We start from the raw sequence: 27,930 nt of genomic DNA on the forward strand, positions 1-27,930 counted from the left end.
AAACCCACATCTAAATGGAGACAGCAGCTTCAATCCTAGTAATCCAGCTACTACTGTTAGAGCCCCCTACAAAGCCACCAAAACCAAAACAAATTATTTCAATCTAGGTAATTTTCTACTCTCTTACTTGCCATTCCTATTAGCTTTTGATCCAAGTAGCAGTGAGGAAGAGGGTACAAAAGTAAGAGCATGCAATTCAGGCAAAGTATTACCAAGAGTTTTGAAATTCAATGAATCATTAATGAAGTGTTATGGCAGTCCTGGGCTTTCTGCAACCCCGCTGATTTTACTGTGATGGCACATCACAGATTTCACACAGAACGTGCAAAATATCTCCAGAGTCCAGAGGTGGTTTCTAGAGCCAATATTGACAGAGCACTCAGGGTGGGAGGGAGAGGAGACAGAAAGGCTTAGAAAGAACCTCAGCTTTTTATCATGCACTGTTGCTATGTACACAAGGCATTTCTGAACACACTCATTTACCACAAATATGCTCCAGTTCAGCAAGTTTGATGGCAATATTTTGCCATGAGAGAGAATAGATAAAACCCAGGGTAATATTAGTGACAATATTCTTGCATTTGTTTTCTCCTAAATTTGAAAGAAGCAGCGTAGTTGTCAAACTCATGGGGTTTTTTCAAAGACAAGCATGGGCATGTGATTTGTCAGAGTTGCAGCGTGCTGTGCACTGGGCTGCTTACAGCTGTAATAATGTTAAACCAATTATCACATTAACTAGGAATGAAAGCAAACCAGGCAATTCAAGAATACAGCAAGTTTGCCAGCTCAATACACACAGCACTATCTTTAGGAATTCTCATGGTATGCATTTTAACTGCAATTATAATATTATACAAACTATTTTGTTTTGACAACAAAATTGCCTTTCTGACCCCGTGTCTCAGGGTGCTCTTCATTAACCCTGTTTCCCTCAGTATCTTCATATGCATATTCTGGTTGAAAACCTTCAAAAAACACAAACATTCATGGTATAAAAATGTAATCTCTTCATCTTGCTTTTTTGAGTAACTGCTTAAATAAGAAAAAAATATATTAATTATAGTACTCTGCCTCACAAAGGGACTGCATTTAATCTCTGTGCTATGAATCCATGGAAATGTCCATCCTAAACATTTCATTGCATGAGGTCCTGCTGAACAGAACACCTCCAGTTCAAGAGCAGTCCCTCCATAACACAGGTCATACACCAAGGTATGGATTTGTTTACTCTTTGATTTACAAAGATTACGCTGGTATGCCTAATTGTGGCCAACGCTTCCCTCGGGGAAAGAAGCCTGTGTGGGTTAGCGTAATAAAAGATAAATCTGTAAGGCTTTCTTCAGTTACAACCACACAAACATAAGAAAAAACCCAGATACTGCATCCTATATTTCTCAGCTTGCGAGTTAGGTGTCACGTTTTATCCACTGTACAGACGCTGAGGGCAAAGTAAAAAGCTGCTAAAATATTGGTTAGTCTGTTCAAATACACCTCTGCCAGCCCACAGCCTTTCCCCAGGTGAACTGAACTTCATTTGCTCTAATCCACCACGGAGTTTCCTGGTACACCAAAAAAACAACAATAAAGAATTCAAGGTCTAAAAAGTATGGCAGATACGTGTGTTACTTTCATAGTGAACACTGCAGAACATCATTCCAGGACTCCTGAAACACATGCACCAATCATGAAGACATAACCCTTCAGAAAGAAAGACTTAACAGTAAAGATTTCATGGTCAGGAAGATGGAAACCTTTTCTCTCACTGCTCCACCCTGATTCATGGAAGTCTACAGACAAACTGTAGTTAGTTGATAAATCTACTATGAGAGCCAGGGGTGCAGCTGAGATCCCTTCTCTGCTGGAATGAAATAACAACCAGCACAAACACTTGCAGGCACACGACACACGACACACACACAATTTACTCACAGCAGTCTGATTTTAACTGCTGGTCTTTTAGGAATTGAGAACACAAATGGTGAGAGGTTGTGAGAAGATAGCACTGGAGTAATATTAGTCAACAACCATCAGCAATAATGACAGACATCATGCATTCATTTGTAGTATTGCAAGCACTATACAACAGCTCTGTGTTATTATTATTAATTATTTCATGACTCCCTGAGCAAGGATCTCACTCTAAAGCAATTAAATTAGACTAGCTCATTGGGAAACAAGTCAGGAGAGTGATGCAGCTCCCAAAAATGCCTGCCCATGCTTACACAATGACCTAGATTAACCAGTTAATATTTCCTCAAATCATCAGCATGCCTAAATTACCAGGGTTAAAAAAAACCCCAGACATTCTTTGTGAAGTTCAGTGTTAATAACAATCATAAGAGGAAATATTCAGTTTATTTTATTGTGAATTTGTATATTATACAACAACTATTTAGTTACCCTTGCAAAGGAAAAAAGTGGACTGAGCAAATCTTGGTATTTCAAGGAAAAAACCCAAACCAACACATTCTCTTACAAACCAGAAGACAGCCTGCTTTTTAAAGAAAATACTCATAATCAAATTCTGTACACTGAGGAATTTAAAAAAAAAATTGGTAACAGCTTTAACATCCAAATAAGTCGGGATCTATCAATTACACAGTAACCATATGCAAGAATAATGTTATTACTTTGAATACAATTCGACACTGTAAATTCTAAGGCGTGCAAGAGCTTATGAAAGGGAACTTCTAGGAATTCTCAACAATAAAAACCGATACAATGTCAGCTAGTCTATAACCTGCCCACCAGTTTCATATTACTCACTTGTTTGAAGTTTACAAGGCTCATTTTTTTCACTGCTGCCATCATAGATTGCTTCTATGTGTCTGTACCACCGGACAACATGGATATACTGGTCCACAGGTGGCCCCGAAAACTTTCTGAACACCTCCACATCTGCATGTGAAAATGTGAACCCCTGGATATAACTACGAGTGCTCAGGTACTCGTTCAGAGCCTTCACCCTGGCTTCCTCTTCACTAATGCTCAGAATAAAACTGTAGCTGGAAGCTGTAAAGAGAGGCACAGGACATTTGGTCAGCATTAAAAGAAGGAGATCTCATGACCAAAATATATCCTTACAATATACATCTCCCCCTGTAAATTAGCTCTGGCAACTGGTAAGAAATTTGAGAAAATTATGTTTAATACAAGCTATCAAATAACTTTGTATTTCCTATTAATAGGATTATGTTCATGCTGCTGTATGTTTTTGAAGGCGTCTTTTAAAGAGTAATAAGGGCAAGAACACAAGTCTTTTCCATGAAGAAATATAATCTACTGAAATTGGAGAAAACCCTTTTCATAGAGCAAACCTAATCAGTCACTCTTTTCCATGCTCCTAAAACACTCATCCTGCAAATATTTAAAGATGATTCATTTTATACACCGTGCCAGCCAAGGCTGTGAATACGTCCACTGAACTTGAGCATGTAGTTACATCGTTGCAGGGCTGTTACCTGCATGCAGGCTCCCAGCACCACGCTCAGTTCCTCCTACTTGCCCTGGCAACTCAAAACTTCAGCTGTTGCTGTACATTCTCATACTACTCCCATGCCACTTTCTCTCCTCAGGCACATGAACAATATTTAAAATGAGTAAGATCTACACAAATGAACAGAAAGGATATCAGATGGTGCTCCTCTCTCAGAATTTTTTAATTCCATGATTTCTTTGGTACACAGGCAAAGCAGGTTCAGTTATGTCTCATCATGACAAATGCAGGGACACACAGGAAAGCTCTGTGAGTTGGTGGGGATGCTCACAGGAAGAGCAAGGCCTGTGCAAGTCAGTGGGTACAAAGCACTATGAGGCTGTGGCACTCGGCTAGCACTGCCATTAGGCAAACCCAGCACTCACATTTTCCTACAATGATTCAACGCTTGTAGCTCCATTCATGTTCAAAGGACTGTATAAACATTAAGGCAATATCCTGCTTAGACAGTCAGCCAGCAAGGTAATTTAAGACAAGGTCACAGTGCAGTAAAGTGGCAGTAGGAGAGCACCTGTCCCTGTTCCCACATCCCAACAGAGACCACGGCCACAAGTGTGACTTCTCACAGTGCCACGAACATCTCCTGCACAAGGAGATCCCAAAGCATGGAGGTGCTCACAGCACATCGCTCTGGGAAAAGCAGGAATGAAAGGAGATGAGGCTGGGAGAGGATGGGAGGGACTGCACAATTGAAAAGTTACTCCAGATATCATCAGTTAAGGCTTTATGAGTAACTAATTTTTCTCTATGGAAATCAATTATTAAAATATCCAACAGCAACTCAGGATGGCAGGGAAGTGGCAGCTAGATATCAATAATGTTTGTGTTCAACTTTTTTGGGTATAAATGAGACATAGTGGCACATCAGGAGAATCAATAAAAAAGGTCAGTGATTTAATTTTTTTTTAAAAAATCAAAGTTCATTAAAAATACTTAAAATTTGTACACAACAGCAAAGACAGATTCATGTAAAGTATAAATCCTTCTCAAGGCTTATCCATGTAATTGTTCAGTAAAAATAAGGAATACCAATTAAATAATGGTTCATAACTTGACCTTACGGGCTTGCCTTACCCAGCTGAATAGGATTCAGCTTCAGCTCACACAGTATATTTTACTATAATCTTTTCAGGCTCCTAAATATTTACTGATGTTTATCATCACAGAACTTCACATGTTTATACACATGAAATAGTTTGAAATGGTTACATTCATTAACTGTGGAAACCTAAGACGTAAGCCTTCCTTGAACGTAAATTTTGTATACATGAATCACATGAGGGAGAAGGCAGGGGGGAAAAAAGGTATTACAAGAATGATCTGGGTAGAAATGAAACTGTATCTCAAAGAAAAGATCTTTTGCAAGGAAAAGCAACACCCAATTTGTGAGGTATTATTATAGTTATTATGATCATTATTCACACATCAGGCTGCTAATGGGAAGCAAGTCAGTGTATCTGAAACAATATAAGTGCTTTCCAACCACATCTGCAAACCAATCTAAAAGGGAAGTTGCCCAAACTTACACACAAATACAACAAATATGACAGCACTCATACAAGCTAATTTTGGCAAGGAGAGATGGCAAACACTGCCTGTGAATGTCAGTACTAGCTCAGCCCTGATAAGTTTAACAACCAAAATTTTTTTGAGCAATCTTGGCAGACATTAATACTTGAAATCATAATGTTTGGCAAGCTCACTGTCCCATTCCCAGTGCCCCACACTGGGACAGGCTCAGGCTGTGCTGAGCAAATAACTATGGTAACACTGTTTTTTGGAAGGCAGTGTAGCAGCAGACCACTTTTTTTCAAGCAAAAGGAATCAGAGACAGCTATCTACGTAAAAGTCTGTTCTGATTCAATTGGTATCACTACTGAAAGAAGAATAGTAAATCCACAGAATCTGGTTTTCTGTGATTTCCATTCTGCATCCTCAGTTCCCCCCTGTCTTGCAATGCATTCAATTTATCAAACACTCCCACTGAAATATTTCCTGGCACCTCCTAAATGCTGCATCCCATTTTCCCATATACTTCATCCCCATCCTCCTGTACAGCTCCAGTCCATCTTTGCTCAGTCTGCCAATGGTGTACAAGAGGCAGCTGTCCACTGTCAAATTAATTGATTATTACCAATCAATCAATGGATTCAAAAAGTATTGAGGGGGAAAGGCCAATGGATATATGTACATCTGACCTGTTTTCCTGTTGCTTTAGGAAAACAGGCTAAGAAATTACCCTTCTCTCTGACTGCAATTTGTTTTCCACCCTCAAAATAGAAAACCCACAGTTGTTACTACTCAATTGCATTAGTAGGTGTCTCCTTGACAGCAGAAACACAGGAGTACTACAGAGCTGTTGCATAACACTGAATTTTAACTCATGTGCAAAGAACAATCCATAGATATCAAATCATATCACTCAAGAGGAAACAAGCACTGAGCACGAGTATTGGAGAGGTAGCAAAATAACCTTGAAAAATCAGAAGAATTAATGTTAACAATGTAACATTAAAAAGTTGTTTCAAAAAAATTCCACTATAGACATTAATTAATACAGTTCTCATACAAAAACTGCTGGTGTACACTCTCTTTGGGTGATACAATCATCACACATTCTTCTTTCCATGCATGGAGTGCTTCACAGACTACTAAAGGACACTGGGAATTTGTCTGAAAGACTGCAGCAACACACAGACTCAAAGGCACTGGACTTCTACATTTTATTGGCACATAAAGTAACTTTTGAAGTTTAATCAAGACACAAAACTCCCACAATATCAAATTTCATGGAAAATTTTCACTTTTATTAACTTGAAAATGAAAACCTCTGTTCCTTGAAGGTGTTGACAGCAGAGTAAATACAGAAAAGCCATAAAGTAGGCAGTAAGCTAGCTGCCACAAAACCAGGGAGTTACTTTGCTTCAGTGAAAAATTTTGTTTCCTGGGCTTCCCTGAACCTGCTAACCTTGTCAGTCATAATTAGATCACAACATAAATGTTCTGGGAACTCTGCAGAGGCATTCTCCAAAAAGTAATCTTACCCATTTCTGAACATTTTAAAATGTAGTTTTTCTTCCAACTTAGCTTTCAAAAATTCAAAACAACTCACAGAAGACAAATGTAATATGTCTTGTTATTAATACAGCTCCAAACTGGCCATTTATCATTCTGGCCGGCCACTCTGGTACCTTTGAAAGGAATTCCAACTATCTGCTCAGACAAGATGAATTCTCTTTATCCATAAACATCTCAGAAGAACCAAACCAATGCAGTGATTCCAGCCAATGCCAGACACAGCATACACAGAGATAGACAAAGACACAAAGGACTTATCAAGATTCACACAGGAGAAGCAAGAGGCTTTTAGATGAGCAGAGATTTTCAAGACTGGAGTATCCCACACAAAGGAAGAGCTTGCCAATCCCAGCCACTTGAATCTTGAAAGTTTCACTTCCACTTTTCCTGAACTGAAACTAAATTTAACAATTGCAATTTCAGTTAAAAAAACCCCACCCAAACAAATGCTGTTTCTTTAATAATAAACTTAACTAAAGAGTTTCTTAAAGTGCACCTGAACTGAGCTTTTGGTGTTTTTTCCTCCCCTAAGATATGAAAACACCACTGAAAAAGCCAATCCCTTGACAACAGGAAATGTTTCACTTCAGTGGGAATATTACTTGTGACGAACGAAGAGCAAAGTAACTCTCAGCAAGAAAGGGGCAAAAATCTTCGTATTTACAGATCCTGAACTAGAACGACAGAAATTTCCAACCCTTTACACACCATAATGGTATTTCATACTTGCATGACTGGTATTCCAAGTTTCCATTTGCTACAGTAGTGCCAAAAATTATAGTGCTACCCTAGTCCTCCTTCCATACGGAAGCGAGCAGTACAACACATCATTAAAACACGACCACAAAAAATGTCCGTAAAAGTCCAAAAGTTCAGACGTGAGTTCAAGGGAGAACACGAGGGCTTGGGAACACAGCAGGGGAGACGGAGGCAGGTGAAAAGCACAGAGCGAGCGCCCGACATCTCCCGGCACCCGGAGCTGGGGGACAGCTGCTCCCAGCCGTGCCTAACGAGGAGCTCCGAATGTTTTCCCCTAACTCACTGAATGCCGGTATTAACCCTCACACCCGCGGCGAGGCACAAGGCGAGCGGCACCCCGCGGGACACGCTGCCAGCCCGGGGCTCTGCGGCGGCGGATCCCAGGGGACGGCACGGGAGGCGAACCCGCCGCCAGCGCCGCCCTGACGCCGTGACAGCGGCGGGGCCGCGACCCCTGTCCCCGCCGAGCCGTGACAACCCCGGCCGCCCCTCGGCCCGGCCCCGCCGGGGGCCCGCGGCGCCGCTCGCCGACCTACCGTGCTCGGCGCTGGCGGCTGCGGCTGCCATCCCGGTGCTGCTGCTGCTGCCTCCGCCTGCCCTCGCTCCCGAGCTGATGCAACAGCGCGTCCGGAAGCCTCGCCCCGCCCGCCCTACGCTACTTCCGACGGGCCGCGTCACCCGGGCAACGGGGCAGCGCCGCCGGGCCCGCCTCACACCGCACCTCCCGGCCTCGCTCCGCACCGCACCGCCCGGCCTCGCTCCGCACCGCCCGACCTCACACAGCACCTCCCGACCGGGAAATGACCGCCCGAGCAGCGGGGCCAGCCGGGACCCAACAGCCCCGTGCCAGCCAGGCTCCCAGCGCCGCCGCCCGCCTTTCCTGAAGGAGCTCCAAGGACGGTGTCGCCGCCGCCAGAACAAAGTCCCAGTCAGCCCATGCTTGTGTGTCAAAGAGGCTTTTATTGCTGTGCTTGAAACAAAACGGGGCTGAGCAGTCGGATACAAAACAAAATCGTCTCAGAAACCAAAGTATGGCAATAGTCTGTCAGAAACTGCAGCAGCCTCTTGGTCCCCATCACCCCGGTCGGGGCAGTACAGCACTGCCACCCACGAAGGGAAGCACGAGTTCCTGGCTCCCGAGTGGGCATGCAACCCCTGAGCTTAATACTTTATTAACATTAAATTATTACATTATTAACATTAAATACTTATTACAACAGCCCTCAGAGAAAGTCACAACTGGAAATCATATGAACAAGCAAAGGCATGAAATCCCTTCCAGGTCCCTGTAGGAGGTGAGAAAAGTATCAACTTCATGCCCTCAGTTCTACTAGCAGTTTTTCATATTTAAAGGCACTTTGTAAACACATATATATACACAGGAGCATTTCTGCAATTCATCATAAATATTAATCTGCAGCTTCTACCTTACTTATAATGCTATTACTCCTTAAAGTGTTAAATATGTTGTCATAAGCCTTGGTATCTATACACCTCAGCTCATGCAGTAAATTAATAATACATTTTTTCACTCCCAGTGAGTTTCTCCAGAGAAGAAGCATCTGGTAGGACTGTTCTTCTCTATTATTAGGATAATTATAAATAATTGCATCAATATCATTTTTCTGCAGATGAGTTCTCATAAGGCGCTTCCACTGTTTTGGTGGTACACCCTTTATAAAGGTCTCAAAGGTATCACTCAGTTCTGAAAGAAGAAACACACACAATATATATCAGCTTGGGTGTTAGAACAGGTTTGGGTTTTTTTTCCCATTGCTCTCCCCCTTACTTTTCAGCCAATACGTGCACAGACCAAACAGCAGCAACAAGGCAGGGTTTGGCACCTAAGAAGCAGCAGGACAAACAGGTTTTTTACTAAGTGGTCTCAAAAGCAGCTAAATGTACTGGGGCACATGTGTCAGAACTTGTCTCCTAAGGCAAGACACCATCCAGTAAAGGTGGTTTTGAGGAAGGCTTCATTGGCTGGCACGTTCCCTTGGCAGGACTACTCAGCAGGAGGTTTTAACCACTTCACTATGCTGCTGGCAGAAGTTTGCGTCAACAAGACCACCATGAGCAAAACCAATCTCTTGGACATCCAGCACAACAATTTGCTGGGTACAGGTGGATGTATGGAGGTCTGATATGGTCTTTCTTTGACAGAAACATCTCCTGCTCTGACCTACACCTCACTCAGTAGAGCAGCGTACACTGCTGCAGTGCAGACTTGTTTTGAAACATTTTTTAAGAATTTGTACCCTTCTTAAAGTCATGACTGCTCTATACTCCCATGCAGAAAAGTCATGGTCTAAAGTAGAACAGTTCACCCCAGGGATTATGGCTTCTCTCAAATGCAGCAATAACCCTGTTTCAGCATACTTTACAATACACTGGAAGCCTTATAGCTCTAAGCAACATTCATTAGCCTCTTTATACTATTCCTTAAGTAACATCAACAGGAAAAAAAACTAAATTCCAAATATTGCCAATTTATGGGATACTTACCCCTTTGAGAGAGATCTTTAACAATTATCTGCCCCTTTGGTTCTCGTAGCTGTAATACAAAATTGGAGCATTACTCCAACAAATCAGAGTGCTTCTACAGCTCACACATGAATAAGGGAAGGGGGCAGATTTCAGAGCAGACCTGAAAGTATTTCAGTAAAGAAAATTGCATGGTGAAAACAAACACACTACTGGCTCTGAAGTGAAGCAGCAAGGCAACATATTTGCTGCTATTGCAAAAGAGTAGCTACTGACAAGGAGATGAAGAGGCACAGCAAATGAAATGAGGGATGAAAAGGTTTTTTTCCCCAAGCTATCACTTCCCATACTTTCTATTACATCTTTAAGGCAAAGTCTCCTCTACAGTTTTGCCTGAAAGCTCAAGGAATAGTTAAGAACTCAACTGAAGTGACAGATGTATTAGAGAAAACACAACAATAATTTCACACGTTTACACTTACCTTCCGATTTGCTGGAGTCCCACGTGGTACTCTACACGAGCCATTCTGCTGGGAATCAGAATTCCAGACACATTTTGCTGGCACTGAGGGCTTAGCAATCCACCTCCAGCACTTCCAGCCCCTGCATGGGCTGCTGCCCTGCTCAGAAACATCACTGTGTTCCTCTGGTGAGGTGTTTTCCATTTCCAGGCTAACGCTGGTTAGTGCTTGGGTTTCTAGGCTCTCAGCAGAGTTCTCATCCTCTGGGCTCCTTTCTGGCAGAATGGGGTTTTCAATACAGCCTTTGGAATTCTGTAAAGAGCAAGAACATGTTTTAAGACATGTGTCATACACAGGCCTTCAAGGACAGTCTGGGTGGGAAGAAAAGAGAATAACTGAAGTCACCAGATACCAGAGAAATAATAGGAGAGCTGCTAATCTGGCAAAGTGACAGCCTTTACAGAATTAGACTTCAAATGCTTTCAGAGCCTGACTTTGCCTCTCTGGCTGTTCTGCTCCCACTGGACTGCAGGGTGAGGCTCACAAGCCCCCTCCACAACAGCTGCAGGAAACTTTCTCTAACGTTCTCACTGATGTGGATTGCTGCTTGCTCCTCTCTAGGTACAGAAGGTATGTACCCATCCTGAAATAGGAGGGGATAAAATTGCTTTTCTGCACCTGAGCTGACTTAACAGCAGCAGGGGCCTCAAGCCCATGGCTGTGTCAAGGCTGATGAACTGTTGCCAATCTGACTGTAGCCTGTTAGCTCCATGTAAGTGCACTACCTTGGGCTTTCTTTGGCTGGATTAGCTTTCCTGGCAGATTCACAAACTATAATCAGTTGGAAGAAGCCAGTGAGCACCCATGCACATTGCATAGCTTTTGTGAGGGGACAAAGAGGGAAGCCACAGAGGAAGGCTGCCTTCATTGTGAGCATTGTCAATCCATTAAACAAGCATAGTCAGGCAGTACAGCACCAGCTCATCATGAACAGTGCAAGCACAAAGCAGAGGAGCAGGTCTAGCATAACACCTAGTGCTAAAGCTGGCAAGCTTTAGGAATATTTTACATGTGGAAAATGAGGATGAGAAGTTACTGTTCTGCCCCTAAGACTTGTGTTTATTAAGGTACAGTCCCTTTGTAAGCATAAGCCAGAAGGATTTCTGCTTGCACAAGGTCAGTGACCCACAGCTGACACCACCACATGACCAACATGATAAGCAGAGATGTGAAGCAGAACCACCCCACATATCACAGATGGAGTTGTACAATCATTCTCATTGAAAATACTCTGTTTAAGGGTATAAACACATTAAAGAAGGTGATCATATTTATACAGGATGGCTCCCACACAGGAAACCAAATGACTGAATGAGCACAGCATAGCTGACAATTTTGTTTCAAAACCCAGCAACAGCTATTGAAGTCTCAGTAGTTCTTGGGGGGGTTTTTTTTTTAAAGCAGAATGAATTCACTTTTTCTTTGGAAAGGAAGGTGTGTTGGTGAAAAAATGCCTGGTCTCAGGACTGCAACAGTGTAACTCTCCTTTGCAAATAAGCTCTTACAGCAGTATACGCACTCCAAGTGCAGACTTTGCATCTGCCTGTGACAGCTCTTGCACAAGAGCCAAGTGCCATCATGCACCAATTTGTAATTGCGTTATTATACAACTATTTTTTTCAAACTAAAGAGATCTTATATTTGCCTATTCCTATACGACACCATTTTGACCAGTTATTTAGGTCATGTTTCCTCATCGGATTCTACGAATAGACGTGCTGCAACTCTGGCCAGGGCATGAGGGGAGACACAACTTCATGAAAGAACAGGGGTGATTGACAGACTTGAGCCCCTTATGGACCTTAAAAAAAACCAGAGAACAAAAAAAAAAAAAAAAAAAAAAAAACAAACCCCAAAGAGCCAGAACAGGGCAGGAAAGGAGGGAGAAAGAGGCAGCCAGGCAGAGCCCTTCTGCTCCTCAACACCACACACAGGACAAGAGCCAGAACAGGACAGGAAAGGAGGGAGAAAGAGGCAGCCAGAACAGGACTTTCAGAAGACGAAAGGGGGGGGGGGGCGGAAGAAAAAAGGGGGCCGGAAAAGGGAAAATTTAAGGTGATCCTTTCAAAAGATCTTTCAACTTTGTTGTTCAGTCTTCAAGTATTTTTGACATAATTAAAGTGCATTTAATTACTCAAAATATCTAATTAGGTACATTAGACAAGAGCTCACACACTGGGTGAGTAGCATCCTCATCAAGACTAACATTTGCTGTGTCATTAACTGTAAAAACTAAGACTGAGCTCATTTTTGCCTTGCAGTGCAGGTGAAGGTGTAGCTTCTAAGCAGAGAAGATCAAGACAGCTTCTATTTACCTCATGCAGTTTTGTACTTATCTTGCAAAATGCCAGACTATCAATAGGTTTTTTCAGACTCAAACAGTAAGGTTCTGAAATAGTGTTTCACTACAGGATGCCAGGGTACACCCAGCTTTAAGGTGGAACACATGCCAGCCTCAGCTGGATACACAGTTTTTAGGAAGGTACTTTGGAACTGGCATGCTCTGAGCCCTGAAGCCCTCATCTTACAGTACTGCTTAGGACCAAAAATTTAGACTGTCAGGTCCTGGTCTGTAGCTTGTGGCATGAGCCCAAAGGCAGCAAGACTCAATCACTTCACTGGATCAGGAGTACTAAGTCTCATGAACAAATAATTTGTAGTCAAAATGCAATGAGAGCTCAAACACCACCACACAGGTAAGCAATAGCTGACATCAGTTGGGGAATACACATGTGAAGCAGCAAAAAATAAATTAATTGGATCAAGGTATCACCTGGAGACAGTCTGAAATGAAAGCATGAAGGTAGTCCTATTTTCCCCCACTTCCAAAGCATCCTGGTCACAGGCTCTGAAGTGTTTTCAGGTATTGAAAAGACCAACTGCAGCAGACACATGCAGCTGTTGAATGCATCAGGCACTTGCTAACTAATATCTGACTTTGCATGAATCAGCTTGTTGCATCACAGGAGCACATCCTACCAGAGATCTACAGTGAGACACTTTAAAGGCTGTGTATCAGATGCAATTAGGCTGTGAACAATTAGACTGAGATAAAACACTTGATCCATCACATACTTACCAGACCTCTCTCTGCATCTTCATGAGTTGAGGTAGCTGGAAAACAAAATAAGCGTCTAAGAAACTTACAGGAATTGCTGCAACTTAAACATGGCTGAATTCACACAAGATTTATTTGCAACAGAAACATTTGTAACACAAGCAAAAGCTTTTACAAGCCATTTAGTTTCTTTGACCTGTCATTCATTTCACAGCACTACTACCCTTAACTTCCACCAACAGCACTAACACCGTGCCTTCATACAGGGAGGAGTCCTGCTTAGTAAAATGCAGACAGACCACAAGATGCTTTTAAGCCACTCCTGCAACCTCCTCCACTCCAGCCCAGCATTTTTGTGGGTTATTGCAATACAGAAGAAAAGGCAGAAATTGTCTTTAATGCAATACAATCAGTAAGACATGATTTGAATAGACTTGGCATTTAAAATTGCTAATAATTTAAAATATTATTTTAAGCACACTGCTAGCAAAAATACTTCAATACACAATAGTGGAAATAGAGGTTTCCAGGGAAAACAGTTCCCTTTCACTAAAAATAAATTCACACAGTAGTAATCAACCTAACATTTAATTAAGGGGTTCAAATGACTGAAAGGCAACAGTCTGTAGAAAAAAATCTCCACAGCCAAACACCGTGAAAGTAATTAGTGACCTGATTAGTTGCTACTTTTTGCCCCATGCATTTGAACCCACACACAGGTTTTTCCTCTTTGCCAATACAAGGCAAAGATTGGAAAAGTCGTTTTTAAAGGACCTCATGATAAACTTGCTTTGAAGCAAAGGCATCTGTCAGCAAGATAAGAAAGCTCATAGTTAAGGTTTATACATTTTATTTGATGAACTACTCTTCATTTTACAGGGCTTACTAAATTCTATTGCATGCTAAATGAACTAGAGCTTAAACAGTTCCCCCATAAGGCAACACAAAAACCAGGGATACCCCTAGTGCATGCTTTGCCTTGCTCTGGGAAGCAAATTTCATGGATAATAATCAAGCAGTTACCTTTATCACACTTCAGCTTTTTACAAAAAATAAGCCCAACAAAAACAGCTAACAAAAGTGAAACAGCCAAAAATGGAGCAACCCAATAAAGAACTCCGTTCCCTGCAAAGAAAGAAAAAAAATAAAATTAGTACTAAAATAGCCTCCCAAAAAGATTTTCCTTGCTGTCCTAGAGAAAAACCTAAGCCCAGAACTAACAGAACAACCCAGACAGCTTGTCCTGCAAAAGGCACTGGGACTTTCAGCTGCCCTGAACAGGTGACAATTTGTCTGCACCACACATCATTCTCCCAAAGGCAGCAGGGAATTCTGCACACAGCTAAAACACAACTTCCACAATGTTTTCTGGAGAGACACTTAAGAAACAAGTATTGAAAAGATGATTGCAAGCTTCAGGTGCTGCAGCATGGATAGTGTGAACTCCCTCTTCCTCTGGCCTGAAAAGAAAGCTACTCCAGGCACAGCAAACATCTCTGCACTACTTGTAACTTTCAACTGGGTCACCCCTGCAACTTTAAGAACCCTGGCAACACACATAGATTTTCACCAAGTGAAAACAAAAGTGTTCTGTCCCTTCAAGCCCTTTGAGAGCTTGTCTTTAGTAAGTAACTTCCAGAATAAACTGCAGCTGCTGTTAAACATGTTACAGGAGTTGAAACCACTGCTGTACAGACTGCTCTGGTGTTATTAGCCTGAAGCCACAGACCCAACAAACCAAGCTGAGTGGGATTTGTGTACCAGACCTTGATCGGGTAAGTCACATTTTGGGTCTGCAGTAGCATTGCAATTCGGCTTGATTTCTTTCCCGTCAGGATGTCTGAAATGGATGGTAACACAAGGTTGTATCAACATTTTCACAGCAACATGTAGCTCTGCCCAGGCCTGATGCTTTTTCAGACAGAGCTTAGAGGCATGAATGGAGCATGCATGAACACCCATCAACTTTGGGAGAAGTGCACTTTTAAACAATCCAAGATAACACTACAAGGTAAAATAAAAGCAAAGCAGGCAAAATTAATGTATGTTAGCTTCTAAGTGGAGGGGGCAAAGAAAAAACAAACCACAGAATAGAGGCATTATTCATGCACAGTTAGTTTCCTTCAACAGGTAGTTCTACATCTGAAAATTTTGAGCTGGATGCTAAAAAGCTCATTCAAGTGTGTTCCTGGGGAAATATCAACCTGAAGACATGAAAAATGCAAGTTTACTGCCATGAGCAAAAAGCACAATGATACCCAAGTCCATCTCTTTCTAGGTCTCAACCTCACAGATTTTGACACCTAAAATTTAAATACATGAATAATGCCATTTGGCTTCAGGGCAATTATTACAGCATGATGACATGTGTTAGCTATTGGCACAGATTGGGCCACAGCTCTAACATTCCCTAGAAAGAAAATAGTCACTTACTCTCAAACTTACATTTGACTGTGTCTCTGACATATTTCACAGTCCTCATCAGCACAGGAATATCCTTCTTTGCACTGGCATTCAGCATTCTGTGTCACAGTACAGGCTCTCACCATTTTCTGATCTAAAAATAAAATATAAGTTAACAAGTGCAAAAATTATACTCAGGCCATAAAGGCAATTTATTTTTAGGTTCAATATGCTCAATGAGGGCTAGATTTGCCATATTAAAAAAGGGGAAACAGTTAAGGTTTCATCAGAGTCGTGCTTGATACCTTCTTTGCACTGCTTGCATGGCAAGCATTCCTCCAAGCCATTGTCATGGGCAGTATAATCTTTTCCTTCATTGCAAGGCTCACATTTTCCTCTTGAATGCGAAACATTGCAGTGAGCAGCAACAAAAGTACCTGTGGAAGAAGAGAACCACCAGCAGCAGCAATCTCAGCAGATGTCTTAACAGACAAGGGGCTAAACCAGCATGTTACAACACCAATTTTTGGGGCAAGCTCAACCCTTCCTTGTAAATCAATCACGTGCCACATGAGCTGAGTGGCACAGGAGAGTCAGGAGCACATTTGCGATTTGCTGTTCAGACAAGGAGTGGTGGAAAAGGAAGCATCCAGCAAAGGCCTCTGCTGGGACACACTGGACAAGGATGACTCACCTCTGCAGCGGCTCAGAGGCAGCCATTTGGATGGCACCATTGCTGAAGGAAAGTGGCAAGCACAAGGAGAATTGCTTTTAATAAACTCTTTTCTCCTTTCTCTGAATTCCACCTAAATGCACCGGTAAGCTTCTGATACTATCTAAGGGCAGGTTTCTCCTTGGTGCAAAACTTGTTAACTCTGCACACATTGAGCAAGCAGAGGAAAGCAAAACCAAACCCAAGTTTTGCCTACAGACACAGAAACATTAAAATTCCCCTAGGTCCATTCTTTATGTTAACTAAACTACTTGACATTGAAGACTTAATCCTCAGCCACGAGCAGAGATTTCCCGGCTTGCTGCCAAAGTACCTCTCCCAGTCATCACCTATTGCATTAAGAGGCTCTCACTTCAAAATGGAGCCCTGCCTTTACAGCACCAAGGAGCCACCACAGCTCCAACCAGCTTACACTTACATGGGATGCAATGTAAAAAACAACAGGTATCAGCTGTAACTGCTCAAAGTCTCACCTGCTTCACACTCTGCACAGCAGAGACCTTCATGGAAGTATTCTCCCTTCCCACACTTGTCCGCTCTGGCTCCAGGCATTGTCAGTAGTACAACCTACAGCAGAGGCAAACAGGCATTTGAGTGATTCATCTTCCCAGGCCACGATCCCTATCTGGGGAAACTGAACCTGTAAAGACTTGGAAACACATTCAGAAGTTTATGGAAAGCCACAGAGGAAACCCAAACTAATTTCTGCTAAGTGGTGCTCACAGCAGTAATTACAATCACAAAGCTGGGGTTAAGGCAGCACCATGCGGCAGCTGATGGTTTTAGGCAACTGCTGCCGCACATCCCAGTCTCGATACAAACTATTTCCTTTCCACTAGTCCGCCACTGCAGGTGAATGACATCATCCGAGATTTCTCATTGCCTCTAATCTTAAGCAGAAGACAGGTAGTTGAGTTAGTAACAGTGCTACAGAAGCACTGGGATTTTTTTCCCCGCCTTTTTGCTTGAGAGGAAGAAAAGTGCAGACGGCGGGAGGAGGGGATGGGACAGCCGTCAAGCCCCCCGTCACTAATTGCCACCAGCGGGCAACTTCTAAGACACAACCGACAGGGTCCCGCTCCGGCGTTTTGGAAGTTGAGAAAACTTCCAGTTTCACAGTTAAATAACGTGAGTTAAGGAGCTTACTCCTGGCTTGTAATTTTTTTTTTCCCGAGGAGAGAAGGAATGACGGCACCGAGCGCGCCTGAGAGAGAAGGTGACACGCTACTTGTGGCCATCCGCACCGGGCGGCGCGCTCCGAAACATCAAAAAAAAGTTAGGGAAAGTTACTAAAGTCTGTTGAGGAAGAAGAGGGAGGAAAAAACCCACAAGGCTCCTTCATATTAGAGCTGGAGGAAGACTTTTTACGGGTTCTGGCTGCAGACGGCTGCCAGCCGGCACTCCGCGGGCAGGCGGCGGGCGAGCGCGTACCTGCAAAGGGTGCCCCGGCCAGAGAGTCCCACCCTGCAGGACAACGAGTACCCCCAGCACTCACCAGCACCAGCACTCGCCCCACGTCCATGCCGACCCCCAGGCACGCACGGCTCACTCTAGCCACCTCCCCGCCCGCCGGTAAGTTTTATAGCGGGGGGCGGACCCGGCGCGCCCACCCCGCTCCGCCCCTACCCTGCGAGTCACGAGTTTTGTTGCCATACCGAGGCAAAACGACATTAAGGGGAAATACTAACTTCTGTGCAGCAAAGATTGAGTAAAGGTGCGGTGAAAGCACAGTTTTTCCATCAGCGCGCAAACTAAGTGTATAACTGGGTTTTCTAAAACCTAAAAGGGTCCTCAGCTTTCTCCTCAGCAGTTATTCCTGCCAGAGAAATAACATTTATGGCCGTGATTTTCCTCAAGAATACCTTTCACATCCCATTTGCATGTAACAGGCATGCAGGAACATTCATCCCCGGATGCTGAAACTGGATTAAAAGTAGTGTCACAAAGATTCATAGACAGTTGCTTTTTGGATTGTATTTTAATCCCCTGTGGCAGCAGCCAGAAATGTTGGAAACTCTTCCTCTGATTTTGCTTAATTAGTTTGTGTAGGTTAATAGTTTCTTTCACTGAACTGCTGCTATTGTGGTAACAGTGTTTATTTTACTTACGTGCAGTAACAAATCCCAATGAAATCCCTGTGGGTGAATTGTTTGGTAAAATAGAAATAATCCAAACAATTTCAAGCACTCACATTTACACCTGCTGAAGGCTTCCTGCTTAGCACTGCTTCTCTTCGGTTCGGGTGGGCTTGGGTTGTTTGGGTTTTTTTCTGTTGTTCTTTTAGTAACCAATTCCCAAAGCCAGGCTACAGCTGTACCCGAGAGAAGTAAATAGCTCTACAAAAGTGGAGAGGCTCCTACCCATTACTCAAACATATAGTCCCAAAGCAGGATGGCTGTGACGAGGAAAGCTGTGCTGACAGGCCACAGATGTGCTGACTTGCTGAAGGACTCAAAGGAGATCAGTGGATGTGTTTGCAGTTTTAGGAGCAAATGCTTTCAAGGTACATATGGGACTTGGCAGAGCCTTGCAGGCAGAGGCAAACCCCTCTCACTGAATTTTACACCACATGTGGCACAAGTCAGACTTCCTCAGAAACAGTGACTAGGATGACATCCTTCAAAAAGTCACCCAGTCTAGATTAACAGTGTTGATATTCTTTAAGGATGTTTCCTCAAGGAAGAAGAATACTTTCGTGTTCTGGAAACTTGCTAATAACAAAGCCACTCTCACCCTTTACTATTTGTGATCAGTCCCCTGAATGTTGGCTTCCTGACAGCTCTTACCCTGCCTGCTCATGTCAGAGAGCTGTGCTTCTCTTCATGGAACTTTCTATTCATTATTGTCAAGTCACCTCCTTGATAGAAAGATTTCCTAAGTCCAAGACAAGTTTGTATGTTTGCACGTAAAACAGTGAAAATCAAGGCAACCATTTCTCTTTCTGAGGAAGTTGCTGTAATTAGAAGACACAATTTCAGCCAGAGGGGTTTCAAAATGCTATTGCTGTTCTATCTTATGGCCTATGTCTGAGGTTCTTTTGCAGTAGCTTTACCTCTAAAAAGTTATTTACTTGTAAAATACTATCAAACACAAACCCAAAAATAATTTGTCAGATAGACTGCCACTGAAAGTGTTGTGTAGTTTTATTTCAACATATCAAGCACAAACAGGTTTCCCCTAACTGGGGAATATGACGAGGAATGTACTTAAAAATTTGGAAACATTTACATTGAAAGATAGCCCAGACTGGCACCACCACTAAGTATTTTAAGGCTGTATATATAGCAGTACTTACCACTTGGAACTACTTCAGGCCAGAAAAGAAAGGCTTAGTATTGTCTGCAGTCTACAGAAAATATTGCAAATCTTTAAAAAATGGTGTAAAATAGGAAGACTATTAACAGGGTTGAACAATGCAGTGGCAAAACCCTCCCTCTTTCCTGACCTTTGACAATAAATGTGCCTAAGACTGAACACACGTACACCTATATCGCTCCCATCCTTCTCACCTATGCTGGGGCAGTGGATTTCTCTCTACAATGCTAGTGTGTGATATTATAAAACAGCCATATAGCAAATAATAACAATAATAATAAGTGACCAGGTTTTACAAACAGGCGTGTGTGACATCACACTCAATGGGCCAGACCCAGGACACCAGTCAGCTCCCTAAGCAAACCAGGAGCTTTCACTGAATACTTCCCATTTCCTAAAGAAGAATAGCTCTAGGAAATTGTGCATATTTACAGTTTCCGTGGAATGGCAAACAAAACACATCCTGAGGTCCCATTCTGCGTGCACTGACAAAACAGATCATGACTCAATATCTCGGGGGTGGACTTTTTGGACCAAGTGTTCTCCCTCTCATAATTAAAGGCAGCCGGACAGGCACCGTGGACATCCATTCTTTAGAGCTCCCCAGCTGCACTCCCTCACTCCTGGAGCTATGATGCAGGCTGCCGTGGCTTTTCCAACATGTTGAGGTGATTACCATTTTGGGGTTACCAATACTGCTGGGTAATTATTAATTGCATCAGAAAATGACAAAACATAGAAAACAAATTGCACAATTAAAGCTACATTTGGCTTCAGCATTAAGGCCCATACAGGTTAAGAGGTCCTTGAAGATGTACATGTAAAAGGCAAAAATGACATAATCTGCAGGAACAAAGTTTTGCAGGTTCCTAGGTCCCTTTTTAACCTCGTTTTTCCACTTTCTTCCACCTCTGCCGTGTTGGTTCTAAAGTGCTTTGGTGCCTCGCTGGGCTCCTTGCGCGAGTGGTCCCCTCCTGCAGCCAGTGATCGTTATTGCTGCCAAACGTAGTGACTTTATTTGAAGACATAATTAATGAAGAGTTGACACGTAAGAAAGATGCAGAGGAGAAACCAACAGCGAGAGTCCAGGAGGAAGCTTTCAGAAGAGGCCTTCCTGTAGAAGGACTTTTTGTTCAGAGCACTGAGGTTTCTGCAAAAGAAAGCAATATGATTATTTGTGTGCTGGAGAGAGCTGTGCATTCACAAGTGTGTGCACATCCAGAACTTCCAAAGCAGGAGAGATCCCTGTACTTTGGTGACACCCTCATGGGTAGAGCAGTTTGCCCCCACAGACTTTACCTCCCTCTTTTTAACCTTTTAATCTTCTTTTAAGGAAGATTAGTACTTCTGGCTGCAGCTGGTTGGCATGGGAAAGGCACAAACCCCAAGAAATCTCTTCATCCAGCACCCACTCACAAACCTAGGAGTTTAACCTATGCCCTAACCTCCCCAAATACAACAGCCTGTCCTGGACACCCCTAGGAGCTGCAGCGAAGCTAAAACCATATCACCAATGGCTCTGGCATCCAGAAATGGTTGGCCTCATGTAAGATCCCACCCCACCAAAGCCTTGGGAGGGCTGGATAATACTGTTCATACAGAGGGGAATCAGCAGGGCTCCCTGGTGCAGATGCAGCAGTTAATATCTCCCCACAGGAGTCTGCAGGGCAAAGCCCTCTGGCAGCAGCAGGAGTGGTTGCTGCTCCCCCCAGTTGGCAACCAGCAATTTATACAAAACATAGGAGTTCAGTGCTTTTCACCATGGAGCCCAGTCTTTCAGACCCCACCCCTGCATTTCTACAGCAAACTGAGGAAAATCATTACATGCTCCACAGGAAGGGAGACTCACATGTTCTTGCCTGGCAGAGATGAACTTTTAGCCAGGGCTTGGCCCAGCTCCTCCCAGCTTCTTCAGCTGTTTTGCAATAAGGAGTGCCTGGAGGTGTGCTGAGATTTTGAGGTGATGCTTTTTGCCCACAAAGAGAATCTTAAGAGATTTCCTCCTCACTGTTTCAAGCAGCGCATGAGGTTGTCTTTCTGGTGTGTTAATTGGTTACTTTAACTGCAACAACTTGAACTGCACTCCTGCAGCTCATAGAGATGCTCCAAAGGCCACAGAGAGGCGTTAAATGCTACAAGTCATCTCTAGCCCATTAAAATCATTGATTTCATGACAGAAAATGGTTACCTGTGGATGTCCTGTTGGGCTTTCTGCAGGGATAAGACAGCTGAGTGAATTTCCTTCAGGTGATTCATTTCTTTCCCACACTGAGCGCACAGGCTTTCAAACCCTGTGGCAAAGTATTGAAGGACAATTATGTTTTGCATCACCATCCTGGTGGTAGTGATGAAACACAGCACAGCAAGTGGCTGGCTGTGATCTAATTGTCACTGCTAGGGGGGACACTTTCAGGAGAAAAGAAGAGGAGAAGGAGACAGGGAACAGAATCTTCCACACAGAAGACCCAGGCCAGTGTAACAGGTTCTGTGACACTGGCCTGGGGTTGCTTCTCAGTCAGCTCTAAGGAAACAATGCTCCCCAGCTGAGGGAAGGAGAAATGAGTGCTCACACCTGCCCCCCTCTCTCAAACATTCAAGGTCATCTCCAATAAAGGCAGAGAAAAGAGAAACAAGGCCTGTTTCCTATCAGTTCACTGGAATGTCAGTATATTTTTCCAATTTTCCCAACTTCCCCAGGAGTTGGGAAATCCTTGTTGTAAGGCAGAAAGTATATGCAGAAAACAGAAAAGCAGAACATTCTCTGGGCTGCCTGTGGGCTGTTGGCCACGGTATTTACTGGGCTGGGAAATGTCCAAGGGCTCACTCAAGGAATTAAGTAACAAGGGAAGAACATTAAAGCCTGACCCAGTGATACCCAGTACTTGCCATCATCATCTGAGAGCTCCTGCACTGACTCTGGTGTTGAACAGCTGCTCTCTGTGTTCTGGCTGTGGTTGGACGGCTGATCACTGGTTTTGCGGCGCCTGCAGTCTTTGGCAGACCTCTGGATAAAACAGGGATTACAAGAGACTCAGTCTCTATCAAATTGAAGCCTTGTGTGTTTGCTTTAAACAAAACAGTTTGGGATGCTGGGAAATAGGTGTGAGATTGTGAAGTTTTATTGGTTTCTCAGCAACTCTCAGAAGTTGGACTCTAGCAGCTACTTAAGGATATTACACACAGGCCTCATACAGAAGCATTTCCCCAAATGACAACATCCTTAAGACACCCACCCAAATTATTCTTCTTGGAGCTTTAACTGACACATACTATGGATGAACCTTGTAAGTTCCTCTGCTGAGTTGTGTTCCCACTCAATCAGATATGTAACAGAAAGGTTGAAAAGAAGAAAAAATTAGAATCAAATTCTCCCATGAAGATTTTTCAGAAGGTGCACAAAGGATCTAAACATCACAGAAATTTTACACCTAATTCCTTGATGCACTTTGGAAGGCTTCTCCCTCCCCTCTCAGATGGGTGAACCAAACACATTGATTCAAACTTCTCACCAAGAAGTTTCAGACCTTTTCAGAAGGTCTGAAAATCAGTAACGAATCTCAACTTCCCCACTGCTTCAGAGACATTCAGATGTGGGGTATTATAGAAGAAAAGTCTATGTACATAATATAATGCGAGTTTTTCAGTGTAATATGAGTTATATTTAACTAGTTCAGCAGCTCTACATTAGCAAAGTGTGTTATGAATGACATGTATCACTCCAAAGACAAAAGCAGTGAAATAGGAAAGTATAATCTCTGTTTAATGGAAAGGGTGGAAAGATGTTTCTTGTCTTGTCTGAGAGAGAGTGAGTGATAAAGGCTGATGGCAAAGACTGAAATTGAAGTTGCAGGATTTTAATTGTGTACTCCAAAACCTATGGGAATTTTTCTGCTTTGGAAACACTGAATAGTGCAGTTCAGTTCAGTCATGTGCAAAACTCAATGTAAGAGTCACTTACATTGGGTGTAACACTGGGTGGAAGAAAAATGCTGAAAAAGATAGAATATGTCAATCAATAATTATAATTTTTCAGAGTTAATGATGGTATAATTTGCAGGTCTATGGTCACAAGCTATATTTACCTAAAACAAACTTTTCAGCCTATGCTGTGCTTATATGAAAATGCTGTAGGAAAGGGCTGTGTACCTAAAGAATCATAAAGAATACTATATTCCCCAAGATAGGCTTTTTACCTTGTGCCGTGTAATTTGATTGTTTATGCATGCTGCTTTGTGGTTTGACATCCTAGTGGATAAGTGTCTCTCCATTGTCTGAAGTACTCCATCCTTCTCAAATTGGGCAATGTCATTCAAAGGATCCCAAGGTCTTAGACTTTTGAGACCAAATGAAAAAACAATGTCATCAGAAAAGCAAGAATCCCACATTAGGTGTGTTAAGACCAATACACTAATTCCACATGCTTTAGGGCAGGCAATCATCCCTGACAGTAGCCAGAGTTTCCAGATGGAGCAACAGGACTAACAGATATTTCCCTGCACATTCACAGTTCCTTGCATTAAGTGAGAGAGTTCAGCCTCCAGAGGCTTCACCCTTCTTGCCCAGGGAGGAGAGCACAGTTGTTAACTCTGCTCTGAACAGCACAGAAGATCTCTGCTATATGACTCCACACTTGATTGCAGCAATAGGGATTTACATTAATGGCATAGTGGATTTTCCATTGCCAAGCCTTCATTTCCAGCTATTCCCAATTACTATCAAGAATACGTATTCTAGTGATGACATGGAGTTCATAAAGGGCAAGCTCTGGACATAGTTTTGGGGAATGGCAGGACTCCAATTACATGTCTGTAGTCCTGCTTGCATCCCTGGGCACTCAGGCAGTGAGGTCTGTTGGGAACCCCAACCCCAGCACTCACTCCTCGTATTTGTAGCGCCATTCACTGGTCACAGCATCTTGCTGGAACAGCAGAGGTTTCCATTCCGTGCCGCTCTCCCTGCGCTCCCGGGCAGCATTCCTCTGCTCCTCTTCCAGCACAAACTTTTCCTGTGTCGCCTTGTGTTGGTCACCTTTGTTTATTGCACTGGTAACATGCTGCCAAAGCCTAGAAATAAACAGGGAAGGAAGTTAAACCACCTTCAAACCGACTGTGTATTTTGCCAGCTGGAACTTTAGAGCAAAAACTTGTCGGGCCTGCTGATACTCCAGCAGAACTGTATCAGGATTGCTCAGCCTCTGTTTTAGCTTGTAAGTTAAAGGAACTGAGAATGGCAACACTGAATGCTGTATTACAGTGACCTGCTGAAGAACAGGGAACTTTGTCGTAGATAACACCACCAACAATAATCATGACATTCTTCAGTGCTGTCTGTGTTGAGTCATAACATAGTTGTGTTCAGCTCTCTGAGATCCTAAAGGCCTCTTTAGAGGTGCTTGATGGAGAATCTATTCTGTTCCCCATCCTTTCAGGCATTTCTGTTTAGAAGCCTTTGTGTCAATGCCTATCCCCAAAACAAAGGCTTTATATTTATCCTTGTGCTCACAAGCTGCAAGCACGAACACAGGTTTTTACTCGCACTTGTTTGCAGTTGCCAAAGGATACGTGATCTATCTGACGATCTGCTGTCACTGAGCATCTGCCCTGAGGAGAGGATCTGCCTTTTACCAGAGAAAAAAACAATCCATTTTGTTTTACTGTTGCCAAGGCATTATCAGCCTCACCACAGTTTCTCTAATCAGAGCACTTTAATGTTCCTATCAGATTGGAAATACTTCTGAGAGTAGCACCTAGCCCTCCCAAGACCTTACTGTATGTTTCAGTGCTCAAAACATGCACAGGAGATCCAGGCTGTTCCAGTATTCCTAACTCCACAAAACACCCATCCACCATTTAGAAGATGAATTCGTTCCTGCATTTAATTTGGAGCTTGCTGTGAAACTCTTAATTTAAAAGTGATCCTGAAGCTTTCATTATATTTCTATCACCATAAATTAGCATAGCACTTCCAAAAATGCAGCCTCTTAGATAATTAATTGAACGTAGAGCAATGCCTTCTTTTCCTTTCATTTTAAACAAGTCACTCCCATATTCCTGTGTGTAAATCTTTTCTCAGAGAAACAAAGAAAGGAGACTCGGTGATGGGGATGGGGGAGGCAGGAGTGGCAATAACAGCCTGGCAAAATACTGTGGTGGTGTAAAGTCTGCCCTAAGGAATGCAGTGGTGTAAAGAGCGAGTCCTTTAAGAATCTCAGAAGGACTGCACAGAATTGTTTGACAAGGGCAAATTACTCCATCAAGAATTCCATGTGTCAGACAGTGAGACGCTCCACGGTGAGCTGCATGATGGTGTGAGCTTCAGAGTCTCTCCAGCAATTGTGAAAACAGGTGATTTTCAGCACTGCAGGAAGGACTAAGCAATTCAGACAGAATATAACCTGAATTAGATGGCAATTTATTCATGCAACTGTCAGCATAATAGCTTGGCGAAATGTCTGTTAGGGATCTTTATAACTTTTCCTTTTGCCTCGTCCTCCTGGATGCATGTATCATTATTACTATGTAGCAAAGGGAGTCAGCTCTGGCCATGAACTCTGGTAAACAGAGAACTGGAGATTCTTTGACCCCAAAACCAAGATTTCTCATCTCCTTTAAAATAATCTTCTGAAGATTAATAGATAAATGTACTGCAGTCTGCTCTGCTCTGCTCTGCAAAGCTAACAAATGTGCTCTCTAAGTTACAAATACAGATTTTATTGCCCATAATGCCCACTGCAGTCCAGAACAAACTAAATCTTCATGTGTTTTTATTTTCATGCAATCCCTTTCTTTACCTATAAAAAGGGGAATCTTCTTAGTGTGATGTGATGCAACACCAAAATAAGATATCCACAGGGAAGTGGAAAACGTAATGCAGAGCCAGGCACCAAACTGCACATGCTGGTTTGGGATGTTGGCTGGTGCTGGTTGACCATAGTGGAGAGGCAGCACAGCAAGTTTGTTTAAAGACAGCCAGCTCTACATAAAAGTGCTCCGTTCATAACTCTTGCTCAACAACTGTTCGGTATGCATTAGTCATCCCTTCAATTTCCTGAGTGCATTTGGTTTGCATGGCTTGTTTTGTGGTAGTGGTGGGGGAGGAGAAGCCCACAGAGGTGCCTTCTGTGAGAAGCCAACAGAAGTTTCCATGAAGTCCAGCAGAGTCCCCCATGGCTCCAAAGAGGGACTTGCCCCTGGCCAAGGCTGGGCCAACTAAAAATGGTGGTAATGCCTCTGTGATAACAGATTCAAGAAGAAATCAAAACAAAGGTTGTGGTGCAGTTTTAATTGTGACTACAGAAGAGTGGAGTGAGAACATGTGGTAAGAACAACATGCAGACACCAAGGTCAGTGAAAAAGGAGGGGGAGGAGGTGCTCCAGATGCCAGAGCCAAGATTCCTCTGCAGTTCCTGGTGAGGACCATGGTGAAGCAGCTGTGCCCCTGCAGCCCATGGAGATCCACAGGGATGCAGAGATCCATCCACAGCCCGTGGGGGACACCCAGGCTGGAGCAGGTGGATGCCTAGAAGAGGCTGAGACCCTGACTCATATTGCAGCAGTTCACAGGGAGCTGCTGCTCATGAGATGGAGCCATGTTTGAGAAGTTAATGGAGACTTGTCTCCCGTGGGAGGGACTCCACAGTACAGCAGGGGAAGGACTCCACACCCTGAGCAGCAGGAGAAGTCACGGGTGATGAACTGACTGAAATCCCCACCCTCCTGTCTCCTGGTACCACTGGGGGAGGAGGTACAGCTGCAAAGGAGGGAGGGGGAAAGGTGTTTTTAGGGGCTTATTTTACTTCTGATGATCCTGCTCTGATTTTGTTAGCAACAAATTCACTTTATATCTCTAAGTTGAGCCTGTTTTCCATCAATGGTAATTGATGAGTATTTTCTCTCAGTCCTTATCTCAGCTCATGCACCCTTAAATTTTCTCTCTGTCCAGCTGCAGAGAAAAATGAGCGTGCAACTTCCATGGGTATCTGGCACCCAGCCAGGGCCAAACCACGACACTAAGTCATGACTCAGAACTACATTTTTAGGCAACCTAGATCACCCTACAAAGCCTGCAGACTTCACTGGAGATC

General features: G+C 43.2%; 3 protein-coding genes across 9 annotated transcripts in view; all 3 read right to left on the bottom strand.

Moving 5' to 3' along the window:
• Positions 1-8,021, bottom strand: part of CARS1 (cysteinyl-tRNA synthetase 1) — a 32,874-nt gene extending 24,853 nt beyond the window's left edge. The window contains exons 1-2 of one of the 3 annotated variants that reach the window (XM_085062916.1): positions 7,870-8,021; positions 2,767-3,012 (exon numbers count right to left, since the gene is read on the bottom strand). In XM_085062916.1, the coding sequence (XP_084919042.1) occupies positions 2,767-3,012; positions 7,870-7,900 (277 nt within the window). In that variant the 5' untranslated portion in view covers positions 7,901-8,021. Of the gene's footprint in view, positions 1-2,766; positions 3,047-7,869 lie in introns of those variants that run through there. The other 2 variants (XM_085062917.1, XM_085062914.1) reach the window with 2 other exon arrangements.
• A 289-nt stretch (positions 8,022-8,310) lies between these two features.
• On the bottom strand, positions 8,311-17,678 carry LOC146436562 (tumor necrosis factor receptor superfamily member 10A-like). Its single transcript, XM_085062918.1, has 9 exons — positions 17,006-17,678; positions 16,105-16,236; positions 15,842-15,953; positions 15,163-15,236; positions 14,420-14,521; positions 13,418-13,452; positions 10,294-10,590; positions 9,839-9,887; positions 8,311-9,038 (listed from the first exon to the last, which is right to left on the bottom strand). The coding sequence occupies exons 1-9, from the start codon at positions 17,082-17,084 to the stop codon at positions 8,743-8,745; spliced, it is 1,176 nt and encodes a 391-aa protein (XP_084919044.1). The 5' UTR covers positions 17,085-17,678; the 3' UTR covers positions 8,311-8,742.
• Positions 17,679-19,657: 1,979 nt separating this feature from the next.
• The window catches only part of OSBPL5 (oxysterol binding protein like 5), a 174,271-nt gene continuing 165,998 nt past the window's right edge, over positions 19,658-27,930 (bottom strand). For all 5 annotated transcript variants that reach the window (XM_085062913.1, XM_085062909.1, XM_085062912.1 and 2 more), the window contains 5 exons: positions 24,725-24,910; positions 24,041-24,179; positions 22,734-22,851; positions 22,036-22,138; positions 19,658-20,997 (listed from right to left, as the gene is read on the bottom strand). In XM_085062913.1, coding sequence (XP_084919039.1) covers positions 20,862-20,997; positions 22,036-22,138; positions 22,734-22,851; positions 24,041-24,179; positions 24,725-24,910 — 682 coding nt within the window. In that variant the 3' untranslated portion in view covers positions 19,658-20,861. The remainder of the gene's footprint in view (positions 20,998-22,035; positions 22,139-22,733; positions 22,852-24,040; positions 24,180-24,724; positions 24,911-27,930) is intronic.

This window comes from Lichenostomus cassidix, chromosome 5 (genome assembly GCF_008360975.1).
Source record: "Lichenostomus cassidix isolate B80296 chromosome 5, HeHo_3.0, whole genome shotgun sequence".
Lineage (NCBI taxonomy): Eukaryota > Metazoa > Chordata > Aves > Passeriformes > Meliphagidae > Lichenostomus > Lichenostomus cassidix.

What these genes read in the sequence shown, in the direction of transcription:
- LOC146436562 (XM_085062918.1), bottom strand. Translation starts at nt 17,084, where the DNA reads ATGCCTGGAGCCAGAGCGGACAAGTGTGGGAAGGGAGAATACTTCCAT. An exon ending in ATGCAAGCAGTGCAAAGAAG is followed by an intron (nt 15,954 to 16,104) that starts GTATCAAGCACG and finishes TTTTATTTTTAG; the next exon opens with ATCAGAAAATGGTGAGAGCC. An exon ending in AAGATGCAGAGAGAGGTCTG is followed by an intron (nt 10,591 to 13,417) that starts GTAAGTATGTGA and finishes TGCTCTTTACAG; the next exon opens with AATTCCAAAGGCTGTATTGA.